Source organism: Phyllostomus discolor, chromosome 3 (genome assembly GCF_004126475.2).
Source record: "Phyllostomus discolor isolate MPI-MPIP mPhyDis1 chromosome 3, mPhyDis1.pri.v3, whole genome shotgun sequence".
NCBI classification, from domain to species: domain Eukaryota; kingdom Metazoa; phylum Chordata; class Mammalia; order Chiroptera; family Phyllostomidae; genus Phyllostomus; species Phyllostomus discolor.
Window position 1 is genome coordinate 194,361,055 of NC_040905.2, and position 12,404 is coordinate 194,373,458.

The 12,404-nt window shown below is 41.8% G+C and overlaps 1 protein-coding gene across 3 annotated transcripts in view; it reads right to left on the reverse strand.

Moving 5' to 3' along the window:
• TMEM245 (transmembrane protein 245) overlaps window positions 1–11,471 on the reverse strand; it is an 83,614-nt gene extending 72,143 nt beyond the window's left edge. For 2 of the 3 annotated variants that reach the window (XM_036022016.1, XM_036022015.1), the window contains exons 1-2: window positions 10,841–11,470; window positions 910–1,027 (exon numbers count right to left, since the gene is read on the reverse strand). In XM_036022016.1, coding sequence (XP_035877909.1) covers window positions 910–1,027; window positions 10,841–11,428 — 706 coding nt within the window. In that variant the 5' untranslated portion in view covers window positions 11,429–11,470. Of the gene's footprint in view, window positions 1–909; window positions 1,028–10,840 lie in introns of all 3 variants that reach the window. The other variant, XM_028530908.2, reaches the window with a different exon arrangement.
• Window positions 11,472–12,404: the final 933 nt, after the last annotated feature.

Sequence of the window (12,404 nt, forward strand, 5' to 3'; positions counted from 1 at the left end):
TGAGACAAAGCCTGTAGTCAGGGGATCTTGCTGATGATCTCCTCGTCTCTGCTTAGAGTTTGGGGTCAGACACGACATCCACTGCGGATCAGGAGATTCCAAGTCCGCAAAGCCAGGGAGTAACACTTCATTCAACACCAAACTCTAAGCAGAGACTTATTTTTAACCAACTCTTTTAAAAAATTTTTAACAATAAGTAGCTCTAAAAACTATATACTGCTCTCAGCTACTGGGTTTTCTTTTTAAATTAGAACTAAGTGTTTCCAAAGACTCATACTTGGAGAGGAGGGTCCCTGAAAAACCACCCAACAGCCATTCAGCCAGCAGTGCAGTCTCCAATGAAGCGAATTATTTTGAGCAGCTCTGACACTAATCCCTCTGACACTGAGCAGAGATTTTTCTCTCTGAAGCTACTCACTGCTCCAACATCTCTCCCCACCGGTTTCAACCTCTCCTTCGCAGGAGAGGCTTCCGATTTTATATCCTCCTTACCTCCACCTCCCCCCACCCCCACAGCCCAGCTCTTCTCTTATCCAGAGCAAACATCTACGGTTCCTTTCACTGTTTCTCACAGGTGATTCTGAGCACCTCTTATCACACCTGACTGCTTATCTGCATCCTTCTTCAGTGTGACACTCAGAAATGGCCTTGAGAGCCCAAGTGTGCCCTCCTTTTTAAGATACATTTATTTCTAAAGGACCTTTCTGAAAACGAACACTCAATATAATTAAAAGATAGCATAACATTTTCATTAAAGATTAATAAAATACTAAAGCAGAACATTTTCTAAAGGTTATTTTTAAAAATTTTAAATGCAGTATATAACACTACAAAAAAAAACATCGCTTTGATTTGCACAGTCAGCTGCTGCTTAACTTAAGCTAGACTTTCTTAGAAAAAGTGACCCACCTAAATGAAAGAGCAATATAATCCAGACGGGAATCGAAACTGCTCTTAAGTAGCGTTCAGTGCTTGCATTCCACTTGAATGAAACAGTCAACACATAGCCAACCACCAACGTCCAGATCTTCAATAAATGAAATACAGACACAGTTGTAAAATACACGCACAAGAAAATAAACATACAACTATGCAAGGTGTGCAAGCATCTATACAGCATGGGAGCTGTGGTTACAACACAGGTAAGAGGAAGGCAGGTGGTGCTAACTTGAGCATGTGCAGGCTTTCCTCTGTTTGGGTAAACCCAGTTTTAAAGGAAGCAGGCATTTAAATCCCATGCAGTGATACCATTTAAATAGTTTTCAGGAAAAATACATATAGCTTTAAGATACATTAAAGTTCAAAAACTACTGTATGCATAAAGATACTTGAGATAAAATATTCTATTTTTAAGCCATAGGAGCATAATCTTGTAAAATTCTTAAAGTTTTTCTCTATAGATTAATGTTTAGAAAAGAAAAAAGAAAAGCTTTCCAAAAAGAATCAGGTTAAAAGATCCATTACAGCCTATGAAATACGCTTCTTACTACAAAAAGAATTTTTTAAAGCTAAAAGAAGACGGCAGCTGAAGTGTGACCCTGATAAAGTAATCCACCTAACAGATGGTCTGAGCCTAGTCCAGAGTTGTACGCACATTTGAAGCAGGGTGCTGAAAAGAAAATATTGCTACAGGAAGAAACAGCAAGACTTGAAAACCAAAGAACCAGCCAGCGTGCCCTCCCAGTCTTCCCTCCCCAGTCTTCCCCACTCTGACCCTAAACGGCTCTGGCACTGCAAGAAGCATCAACACGGCCCATGCACAAGCTCTCTGATAACCACCTCACACTGTAATAGAACATTTACAAAAGGTGGAAGGAATATATAATCCAGAACAAATGTGAATAGCAGGAACATACTAAAATAACCTAAACCTTAAAAAGAGAAGGCAAATCAAAATAAAAGAAGAAACTTTAAGCTATAATTCAGAAAATGAAGAAAAAGGAACCGATATGATCACTACAAAAGACAGAAAAAAACTACCTCCTACTTTATTTTGGTCACATATACCAATAAAAATAGTCCTCAGGTCTTACAAATGTTTATTATAACTTTGGAACTGAGAATTCAGCTTTGGAATCTTACTAAATAATAATAAACTCTATTAAAAAAAAAGCTCATCAGAGGATAATCTAGAATACTGAAAAGCAGATAACCTAAAGTTCAACAACTGGTAAATGGTTAATTATAGATCATTCAATTAAGAAAATGTTCTACAATCATTAAAATAGGTTTCACAGGCAAGACTATATAATTAAAAATGTTCCAAAGAATATTAAGGAAAAGCAAAACACAAAAACACATATGACATGATTATATCTACTATATGGTAAAGAAAAAGAAATGTACTAAGAAATTAACAGTTGTTTTGTGGTAGTAAGATTTTTTTCCTTTTACTTTTTCCTGTATTTTCCAAATTGCCTTTCATAAGCACTAATTCTTTTATAATGAAAAGGATATTAAAATATTCTTCCTCAGGCAATCGGTTAGGTGAAACATTACAGAGATCATAAGCCCCCGATTACAAACATTACATGGGAAGTGGCGGTACAGCTGCTACAAGCTGGCAGGACCACACAGATTCAACCCTGGGAATTGAGACACTCTGAGGTGTCATTGTGGAGCTCAGGACAAAATCAGAGTATAATAATAGTACAGCGCTTAACCTTTACTATGCACCAGGCCCTGTTCTAAGGCATTGTCTGCACGAGCTCGTTTAATTCTCATAAATCCAAGAAATAAGTATTATTATTCCCATTTTACAGATTAAAGAAATTGCTTAAAAGTGACAGAGCAGGATCAGAACCCAGAAATCTGGCTCCAGAGCCTGTTTTCTTAACCAGAAGGAGAAAAACCAATGGTGCTAAAAAAAAAAAAAAACAAACCTTTTTTTAAAGAAAAAGCAGCTCCAATATTCACAGGAAAAAATAAAAAACCGCCGATCTAGGCAACTACAAATGGATGCAATAAAAAAGCATCCTTAGCAAATGGACGGTCTGCAGTGGCAGGCTGCACAGGGGTAATGAGCCCCACACTATTAAACGTGAAGTCAGTAATTTAGATGAAAGACTAGGAGAAATATTAACCAAACTCATGGATTATACAAAATTGGGCTTAGTCAATAAAACCGAAATAATGGTGATTCAAAAAGATATCTTGGAGTTAGAACAGTGAGCTAACTCAAGTAAGATTAAATTTAACAAGGAGAAATGCAAAGTTCTGCTTTGAGATTCAAAACTCAACTGCACAAGCACAGAATGGGAAGAGGGCAGCTAAGCTACCTTTTCACCTCAGTGTGAGTCACAAGTATAACTGGTGTGAATGCCTCTTAATGAGAGTACAAGAGTCACATCAAGGTAAGTGACTGCTTTAATGACATTTGCACTACTGAACCACATCAGCAATAAAATTCAGTCTGGGAAAGGAAATGGAAATCATTAACAGAAGAGATATGGATGTAGCCAGGGGAAAAGCTGTTTTAGCTGTGAAAAGAAAAGGAAGTGTCAAGATTTGATCGCTATCTTTAAACAGCTGGGGAAATGTCATCTGAGAAAGCACAGGACTTAATTTTCTGTGGTTATGATGGCAGAAATAGGTGAGATTAGGAAGCAACACATTACAGCTCAATATGAGGATAAATCTGTCTAACAACTGTAGCAATCTAAAAATGGAATCAGCTACGATCACTGAAAGTGTTTGAGCAAGAGCTGACCGTGAGTCAGGGATGACAAGGGAGGACAGAAAGTCTGCCCTCAGCGAGAAGTTGAACTAGACGAACAGAGAAAGTACAAACTTTCAGAGTTAAGTCTATACTTTAATACCAAGACTTTTCAGTACTTAGGAATCTTTAATACTTAGTACTTCAGTACTTAGGACTTTTTGTTTCTTTTCAGTACTTAGGAATCAGTATCACTATCAGGAAGAGAAAAATGTAACAGGCTGCATACTCAGGATTTTTTTAAGGGAAACTCAGGGTCCAAAGTGAGCCTTAAACTCACAAGTAACCAAATAACCTTATTTCAGTTTAAAATAACCACTGAAATATACTCCTGAGTTCCACTGCTGGGAATTTGGTTTACTGAAGCACTATACACTGTGTAGACAGTCATATCTGCTTTTTTTTTTTTTTTTTTTTTTTTTTTTTAGAAATGAAAGTGTCAAAAACTCAGCTTTAAAGGCTTTCTACCTGGGGTTCACCAAGATATGGAAATGCTGCTTCTTAAAAGAGCCACCCTTTAGGGTTTGGTCCTTGGTAGAAGTTTTGGAGCTTTGGTATATTTATGTTAAGTGCTTTAAGAATTCATGATCTTGGTCCAGGGATGGTGATATTGTGCCATTTTCTTCTTCCTCATATAAAAATATTCACTGTAGCAGTTTAAGATATTAATAAATTGATAACGACCTAAATATCATTGTACAGAGGACTATTTAAATAATGGTATCTCCAAAGATGGAACAATTATTCAGACTTTCAAAGGTATGATGAATATCTATATTCAATGGCACAGTACAAATTTATGCAAGTGCAAATTTATAATGGTGAATATGTACTCTCATAAATGTTAAGCAATATACAAGGTCCAGCAGAAGTAAGGCTTGTTTGCCCTGGCTGGTACAGCTCAGTGGATTGGGCACGGGCTGCGAACCAAAGCATGGCAGGTTCAATTCCCAGTCAGTGTACATGCCTGTGTTGCAGGCCACAGCCCCTAGCAACTGCACACTGATGTTTCTCTCTCTCTCTCTCTTCCTCCCTTCCCTCTAAAAATAAATAAATAAAATCTTAAAAAAAAAAGAAAAAGAAGGCTTGTTTGAGTGTGGTTAGCAGGATAATAATATGGATATAATCATTTACATTTTTAATTTGAACATTTCACCTAAAATGTCATATGGTGTGATTTGAGTGTGATATTGCTATGTTACAAATTACATTATGATTATGATTTTGTAATAAAAAAGGGCCATTATTTGTGTTGGACCCTGTATTATAACTGGATGATTTGATTTCAGAAGTTAATTTGCTTTTTTTTTTTTTAAAGATTTTATTTATTCATTCTCAGAGAGGGAAGGGAGAGAGAAAGAGAGAGAGAAAGAGAGAGAGAGAGAAACGTCAATGTGTGGTTGCTGGGGGTCATGGCCTGCAACCCAGGCATGTACCCTGACTGGGAACCAAACCTGCGACACTGCTTTTTTTATATATAATTTTTTTATTGTTGTTCAAGTATAGTTGTCTCCAATTTGCTTCTTTATGCTTTTCTTCAATTACTGAATTTTCTCCTGAGTATTGCTATTTTTATAAATAGAATGTTTTTACTTAAAAATATTTTGGCTTATTTTGAATTTTTCTTCAATATTTTGAAGTGTTTCCTCAGAAGAGTCACAGAATATTATTAGTTCCAAGAGTATGATCATTTATAAAACACTTTAGAGTTTCTATTAGGACATTATGATTATACAATTACTAATATTTAAAGATGTTTATCAGATTGCCCTAACACAAATTCAGAGTTAAAATAATCTGGTAGGAACACTTTCTAAAAGCCATCTTAAAAAAAACGTTTGTATACTATATTGCTATTAAAAGAAACAAGTATATCTGTAAGTGCTACCAAGAAAAGATACCCACAATACAACGATAAGTTCAAGTGCAAGGTGCAGAGTTTTATGCTGTACCATTTTTGTTTAAAAAACCGGAAATCCTACACTCGATAAGTCCACACAGGCGCAGAAGTAAGCTCAGAAGACAGCTCACCAGTAACCACGGCAGCACCCGCCCCCGCCCCGTGGGAACGGTGCTGCGGAGGGGAGACCGCCACCCGCTTTCACCAGGCGGGCGTCTGCGCGGTTTACGTTGTTTTTATAGAACAAGCACGTCTTACCTGAGTCAACTTTTAAACTGCTAACTATTCTTTAAAATAACTGAAACTGAAAATGAGGATTTGTACATTCAAATTTCATTTATAATTTCTAGTATGGATTCCTAAAAGGATGACTGTGTTTTTTACTTGTCTCTCAGTGATATGCCTAGCTTCTGAGCAAACCTGTTCAAGTATGAATTTCCTTCCCAGCAACCATCAATGGGCAACAGTTTATAGGTTAAGAGGTCATACTTTCCCAAATGTATGCTCTTCAAAACAATGTGTCCTTTCAAAACACACATTTCAATACTTACTTGAAAGCACTATGAGACTGCACAATGTGTGCTAGATACTACATTAAGACTCTGCATAAAAATTGGCAATATTTATTTAGCACCACAAGGAGAGCAAACTATTAGTCACGCTGTCCTTTTATTTGACTTATTATCCACATGTACTTTCTGATTAGAAAATATTAAATGCATAAACCACAAGTAAATTTTGTCTTTTCAACTATGTCATTTTTTTTAAAGACTTTATTTATTTACTTTTACAGACAGGGGAAGGGAGGGAGTGAAACCACAGTACAGAACAGATACATAGACCTGCTGCCTCTCGCACGCACCCCCTGGGGACCTGGCCCACAACCCAGGCATGTGCCCTGACTAGGAATCCAGCCAATGACATTTTGGTTCACAGACTGGCGTTCAATCCACTGAGCCACACCAGCCAGGGCACATTGTTTTATTTATTGTCATCTGGGCATTAAATGGAAAAACAACTTGGCTGGCTTCTGTTGCATGTTTTTGTAAAACACTTTCCTACGTTTTGTACAAGAGAATTAACCAACAGACTTCTCCCAAAGTTATGGAGCCACAGCCCTAATTATAGCCCAATCAACTACTCCTCCGGGTACTTCATTCTCCTTTAAGACAGCTTAATGCTAATTTGAAAACTGTTCTCTTTATGGTATGGGAACTTAAGAGTCATGAATCTTTCAAAATCACAATCTGGAAAGCTTCCTCCTTACTGTTGCCAGGCAAGCAAAACTGCACCTCAAGAAGGGCTCAGAAGTGGCATTGAGTAGGCCTGGATGGCGAATGTACACTTCCCAAGAGCTCACCTGCAATACTGCCAAGCTCTTGGGAGCTGTAAAACCGAACACCAAGGAACCTTAAAAATCGTTCAAGCTACTCCCACACTTCACACAACTTGGGCTGCGTGGCCCAGAGAAGAACTCTGATCTGTTCAAGGTCATGAAGCAAGTTACTGGCAGAGCTTAGCTTAGAATTTACACTCTTCTCATCTTTCAGCCACCGTTCTTTTCCACCTCGTAGCTCTTTGTAAAGTCAAAGGAAAACAATTGGATTAAGACACCACAAATCTATTACTACTGCAGAAACCGTAAACAGTCTTCAAATTTTCCACGAAGTCTGAAGTAATGGACAGAGGAAAAGCAAAATACTCCCAGCAATGAGAGACGGTGGCACAGGAGCTGCCATTAGCTTTTCAGATTTATCCTGACCATTCTACATCATGGGAAGATGCCAAGAACCCTTAGGACTGAGTTACGTGAGAGCTTGGTGCAACAGATGACTTTTTTGAAGTGTTGAGAAATCACTTACTAAGTCATACAATATTGTAATATATTTGAAACTGTTTAAAAAGAACTACTCGTACCATAAATGTAAGCAGGATGCAGTGTTAGGAGACCAGAGTCATGCAAAAGAGCTAGGAGTCACTGAAGTAAACCACAAGTGGAGGAAAAAGGAGCTGAACTAGAAAGATTAACTGGGAGCACAGGAAAATACAGGCACTGAAGACACCACAAAGGAAAACTGGACAGGACTTGGAAATAAGTCAAGAGATTCAAGGATAAAAGCGAAGAAGAAAACAGAGACGGCTGAGGTTTCTAGATGACTAGAATGCAGGGGTCTTTCGGGGAATACGAGTGGTTGGCCCAATCCTGATGTCCTCTTTTCTTCCTAATGACTAAAATCAAATCACACTACAAAAATTAAACCAAAAATTTAAATACAACGTATTGGGGGACTTTTTTAAAATCCTCATTGAAGGTCTTGGTGACAAAGGGCCTGCAATAGCTGACAGGTCTGCTGAACACCATTTACTAATAGAAAAAGTAGATCAACCTCTACTCAGTCTTCTCACCGTGACATCCCTCCTCCCGCACAGGGTTGTTATGAGAATGAAGCAGCACACGTGAAAGCACCTAATCCAGGGCCTGGCTCATGACTCAGAGGTTGCATCTTGAATGCATGTATTAACAGCTCTCCAGAATGCAGACATGCCTAAATGTGACTTCTCTCTCTGCCTCTTCCACCTATACCTCTGCTTGGCAGCAGGCTCAAATTTACAAGCTGTCTAGAAAGCGTACAAAGAGTACGCTTTCTATAACAGACAGCTCTGCTTGGGATTACAAAACCAAACTAGCTGTGAACCATGAGAGAGAGGAGTCACAGAGTGAGGCCCGGGCTCATTCACGTGACCCATTTTCCAGTCCTGTCAGGCCTTCACCAGCACCTTTGGCTGAGAGCTGACAGCCCCTGGTCTCTGCTTCCCAAGTGCACCTTAGCCCCATCCAAACACCCACCCCAGCACTGAACCAAAACTGAAAGCCTGTTTCTCTCAAACTCAGGTCAACATCCTGGCTCTACTTTCCATTTAGCCCTCTACCACTCCCTACCCACTTCTAATGATCTCATAGGGTCTCTTTTATAATGGGTCTTCTTCACCGCCTCCTCTTCTCCCTTGCCCCCACTACTTCAGCCAAAGAGCTAAGTTTCAAGTCTTTTTAAAATCATTAATTGGCTTGACCTTCCTCCCTCCTTCTAGCCCAATCAATACTGGTCTGTCTTCTCTTCTGTTCATCCACAAACCATACAAGGGCATTTACATAAAATGCAAAGATGAGGGTTTATCTTCAGTAAAAAGACATTCAAAACTAGACACACTGAGCTGCGAGCACCTTTTTACAAGTATGCAATTCCTCACCTCTTTCCACCATCTGAGAGTGACTGGCAGAAATGCTTCATTTTCCACTAATCATGCCAATTTGCCCATGTATTCAACATCTTGTTGTAGTATGAAAATACACTATACACGTTAGGGCTTTCTTTTTTGATTTCCCACAGTGTAATGGATAAACCACTTTGTCTTAGTTATAGCAATTTACAGCAAATCTTATTATCAAGTCAAAAAATGTTAGCAGAATCTATAGACGTGTCTGACTTTGACAAGACTGAATTTCTTGAGGACAGAAATCAAGTCACAGTAATCTTTATACTCTTAGTAGTCTGCTTTCTACATAAGAGGCATTCAGTGAACTTAACTGAAATGTAAAACAAGGTAAAGAAGAAAGAACACTGAAGTGGGACTCCATAAATGTGAACCATGGATTTATTCACAATATGAGTGACTTTGGGACAGTCACGTTCTCTGGACCTCAGAAACGTCTCCTGAAGAGAGGCAGGCATCAGGCAGTACAGAGTAAATTAAGGTCACTTCCACCTGACAATCTAGCAAGCTCCCGGAGGTGAAAAGGGGTGGCTGCCCATCTCTCCCCCTACATCTGAAACAGCCCAGTCCCCTTAGAGGCTAAGGCTTCTGTCTGACCACTTAACAGTTGTACAGTCAGCATCGTGAAATTATGGATAAGGGGCTCCCCAATAATTGGTGGGTAATGAGTATACAGGATGGAAGAAAAGTAGGTTTGCAGTTGTGAGTACATGAAACACCAAGTTTATTCTTGTACTGTTACGAATTATTTTCCATATGAACTGGAAACATACTTTTGCCCCACCCTGTATATCCATGTCTGTCACTTCCATGAGATTACGTTCACGCATCATTACATGCACCCTGAAGTCAGAGCCTGCATCTGACTCCTCTTAAATCCTTCACAAAGCTCAGTCCCTAACATAATCCACTTTTAACTTGACCCGAGAGGTGGTATTGATAGAGCAAGAGAAGACAGGAGTTTTGGAATCAATCATTACTCTACCAATAACTTGGAGCAAGTCAAAACTCTACTGGGTAGGGAGAATTACTTTGCAACTTGATGTCAAAGTGCACTGAACACTGACAAAAGTGAATACAATTACTTTTAAATGATCCTGTTCAACTAGTCTACAACCTGATCTGAGTTAGGAAATGGGTCCCTAGATGATCTTTGAAATCCCTTCCAATTCTAAAGCTCCCTGATTTTCTAAGAGTAAGACCAGGGTGATCCAATAATCAGGAATCTACCTCTCTTTCACTGAGTCTGCTTAAGTGGTACAGCAGTCCTTGTACAACTCAAGTAGTTCCCAAAAAGCAGAGTGTGGCCTGGAAGGATCCCAAGTGGCTCAGCACCCAGTGCCTAGCGCCAAATATACTGAAATCATCTGAATTGAGAGGCAGCCCTGGACTATTAAGAAAGCTTTGTTTTAGGATTTGAGAAACCTGAGTCAACCAGTCCCCTACTTGTCCCTCACTATCCCTAGACGGGTAAGAAGTCATCTCTCATGTCATGACAGGCTCAACTAGGATTTCTAAGGTCCGTTCCAGGTCTGACATCCAGAAAAGTCCCACGTGAGCAGAACTGAAGATGGCCACAGCACCCCTCACCCCTATGACCAGGAGTAAATTCAAGTCCGTCTGCCAATGCTCCTAAGCCCCTTCTTGCAAAGCAGAAAAGTGATTCCCAACAGGTGACAAGTCCCCCTTAAAGGGTCTATTAGGATGGTGGCGGGGAGGCGCAGGGAGGCTGTTTCAAACCACGCCCGTCCTCTCCTTAGAGGTAAGTGTGCCAAGTTCCTCAAATGCAAGGGAAGGAAAGCGGAGACTGACACTGCCGCACAGGTGTGGACCTTTGGTCGTCCTTGGCACATTGAGGAGGAGTTGCAGCATCACACCCCAGTGCACTGGGGCTGCAGAGGGTGCTGTGTGCCCGCCGGGACCCCGGAGGGACCGGACCGAGGCTCACTCACCCACAGACTGCTGAAGTAGTCCAGCCCGCGGCAAATGAGGTCGCCGACGTGGGCCAGCAGCACCTGTACACCCAGGTAGCTGCCCAGGCTGTAAAGGCCGTAGAGGAGGGGGCCGCCGGCGCCGAGCAGCAGCAGCAGCCGGCGGCGGCGCAGCGCCTGCTCGCCCAGGGCCTCGACGCCGTAGTCTGCAAAGCAGAGCGGCAGCAGCAGTGCGGCCAGCACGATGGGCGTGTGCGCGCGGTGCAGGCGCTGCAGCCAGTGGCGGCCCAGGCGCGTCAGCGAGCTCTTGAAGGGGTGCAGGAAGGTGCCGCACAGCACGGCCCACAGCAGCGGCCGCAGGAAGGCCTCCAAAATGAAGTAGACGAGCACAGCGGCACCGCAGCACAGACACACGAACAGCACGGCCCCGGTGTTGTAGAAGGCCTGCTTGATGGGCTTGTCGAAGCGTAGCGCCAAGACCGGCGTCCGCGGGGTCTCCCCGCAGCCGCTGCCGCTACTGGGCCCGACGGCACGCGGCACCCGCGGCGCCCGGCCCGGGGACTCCCGCGGACTAGATGCTTCGGCAGGACCGCCACCACCGTCAGCCATGGTGGCTCTGCCGCCGCCTCCGAGAGCCCGTACAGTGAAGCCGGGCGAGTGCCGCCAGCGAGAGGCTGGACGGACGGCGCGCGGCGTCGTGGGAGTTGTAGTTTCTAATTGGTCACCGAGCATTACAGGACCTTTAGCAAACTACAACTCCCAGAGAGTATAGGGCAAATCCCTTCGCTCCATTCTCCCATTGGTCCCTGCAGGAGTCAAGTAACAGGTTTCTGAGCTCAGAATCTTACGAGAGGAATAGGAAAAAAAAAAAAAAGTTCCCTTCACCCATTGGTTAATGTCAATTTTGCGGGAAGCGGAATCCCTAAAGAGGCACTACATTCACAGATTGAAAACCCAAGCTGCTCATTAGAATCCCGGGGGTGGGGGGGTGGTACCGATTAAAAGACTGATTCCCAGATTCTATTTTATCGATTGATGAATAAACACAAAGTATGTACTCTGGTATATTTGGCAGGGTTTTAAATAGCGATTACCATACGGCAGGCCCTGTTCTAAGTGACTCATAGAAGCTCATTCCTATTAACTCTATCCTTAGAACAGCCCCGCAAAGAGGAACACTGAAGCACAGAATTTCAGCACCTTGCCAAGGGTACACAGCTAGGAGGTGGCAAAGGAAGGATTCGAACTCCGAGTCTGGCTCCTAACATCTATTCTCTTAACTACTTTGCTAATTGGTCTAACAGGGATCCTGTGGCATATTTTTTAAAGCTCCTCGGAGGCCTGTAATGTGCAACTACCGTTGACAGCTATTGGCGTAGGAGTCAGTGTGGGAGCAATCTAGATTCCTGAAAGAGCGCTAGGTCAGAGTCTCCTATTGCCACTGTCTCTTTTTGAGAACTGATGTCAGGTCAATTAAGCCCCCAATCCCAATTTCCCCTCTGTCACAGGAGAATGATAATGACAGACGCTCTTGTCTTGGAAGAGAAAAAAGAAGGTCTGGGGCAGTGCAAGGTGCTTCTGCTCT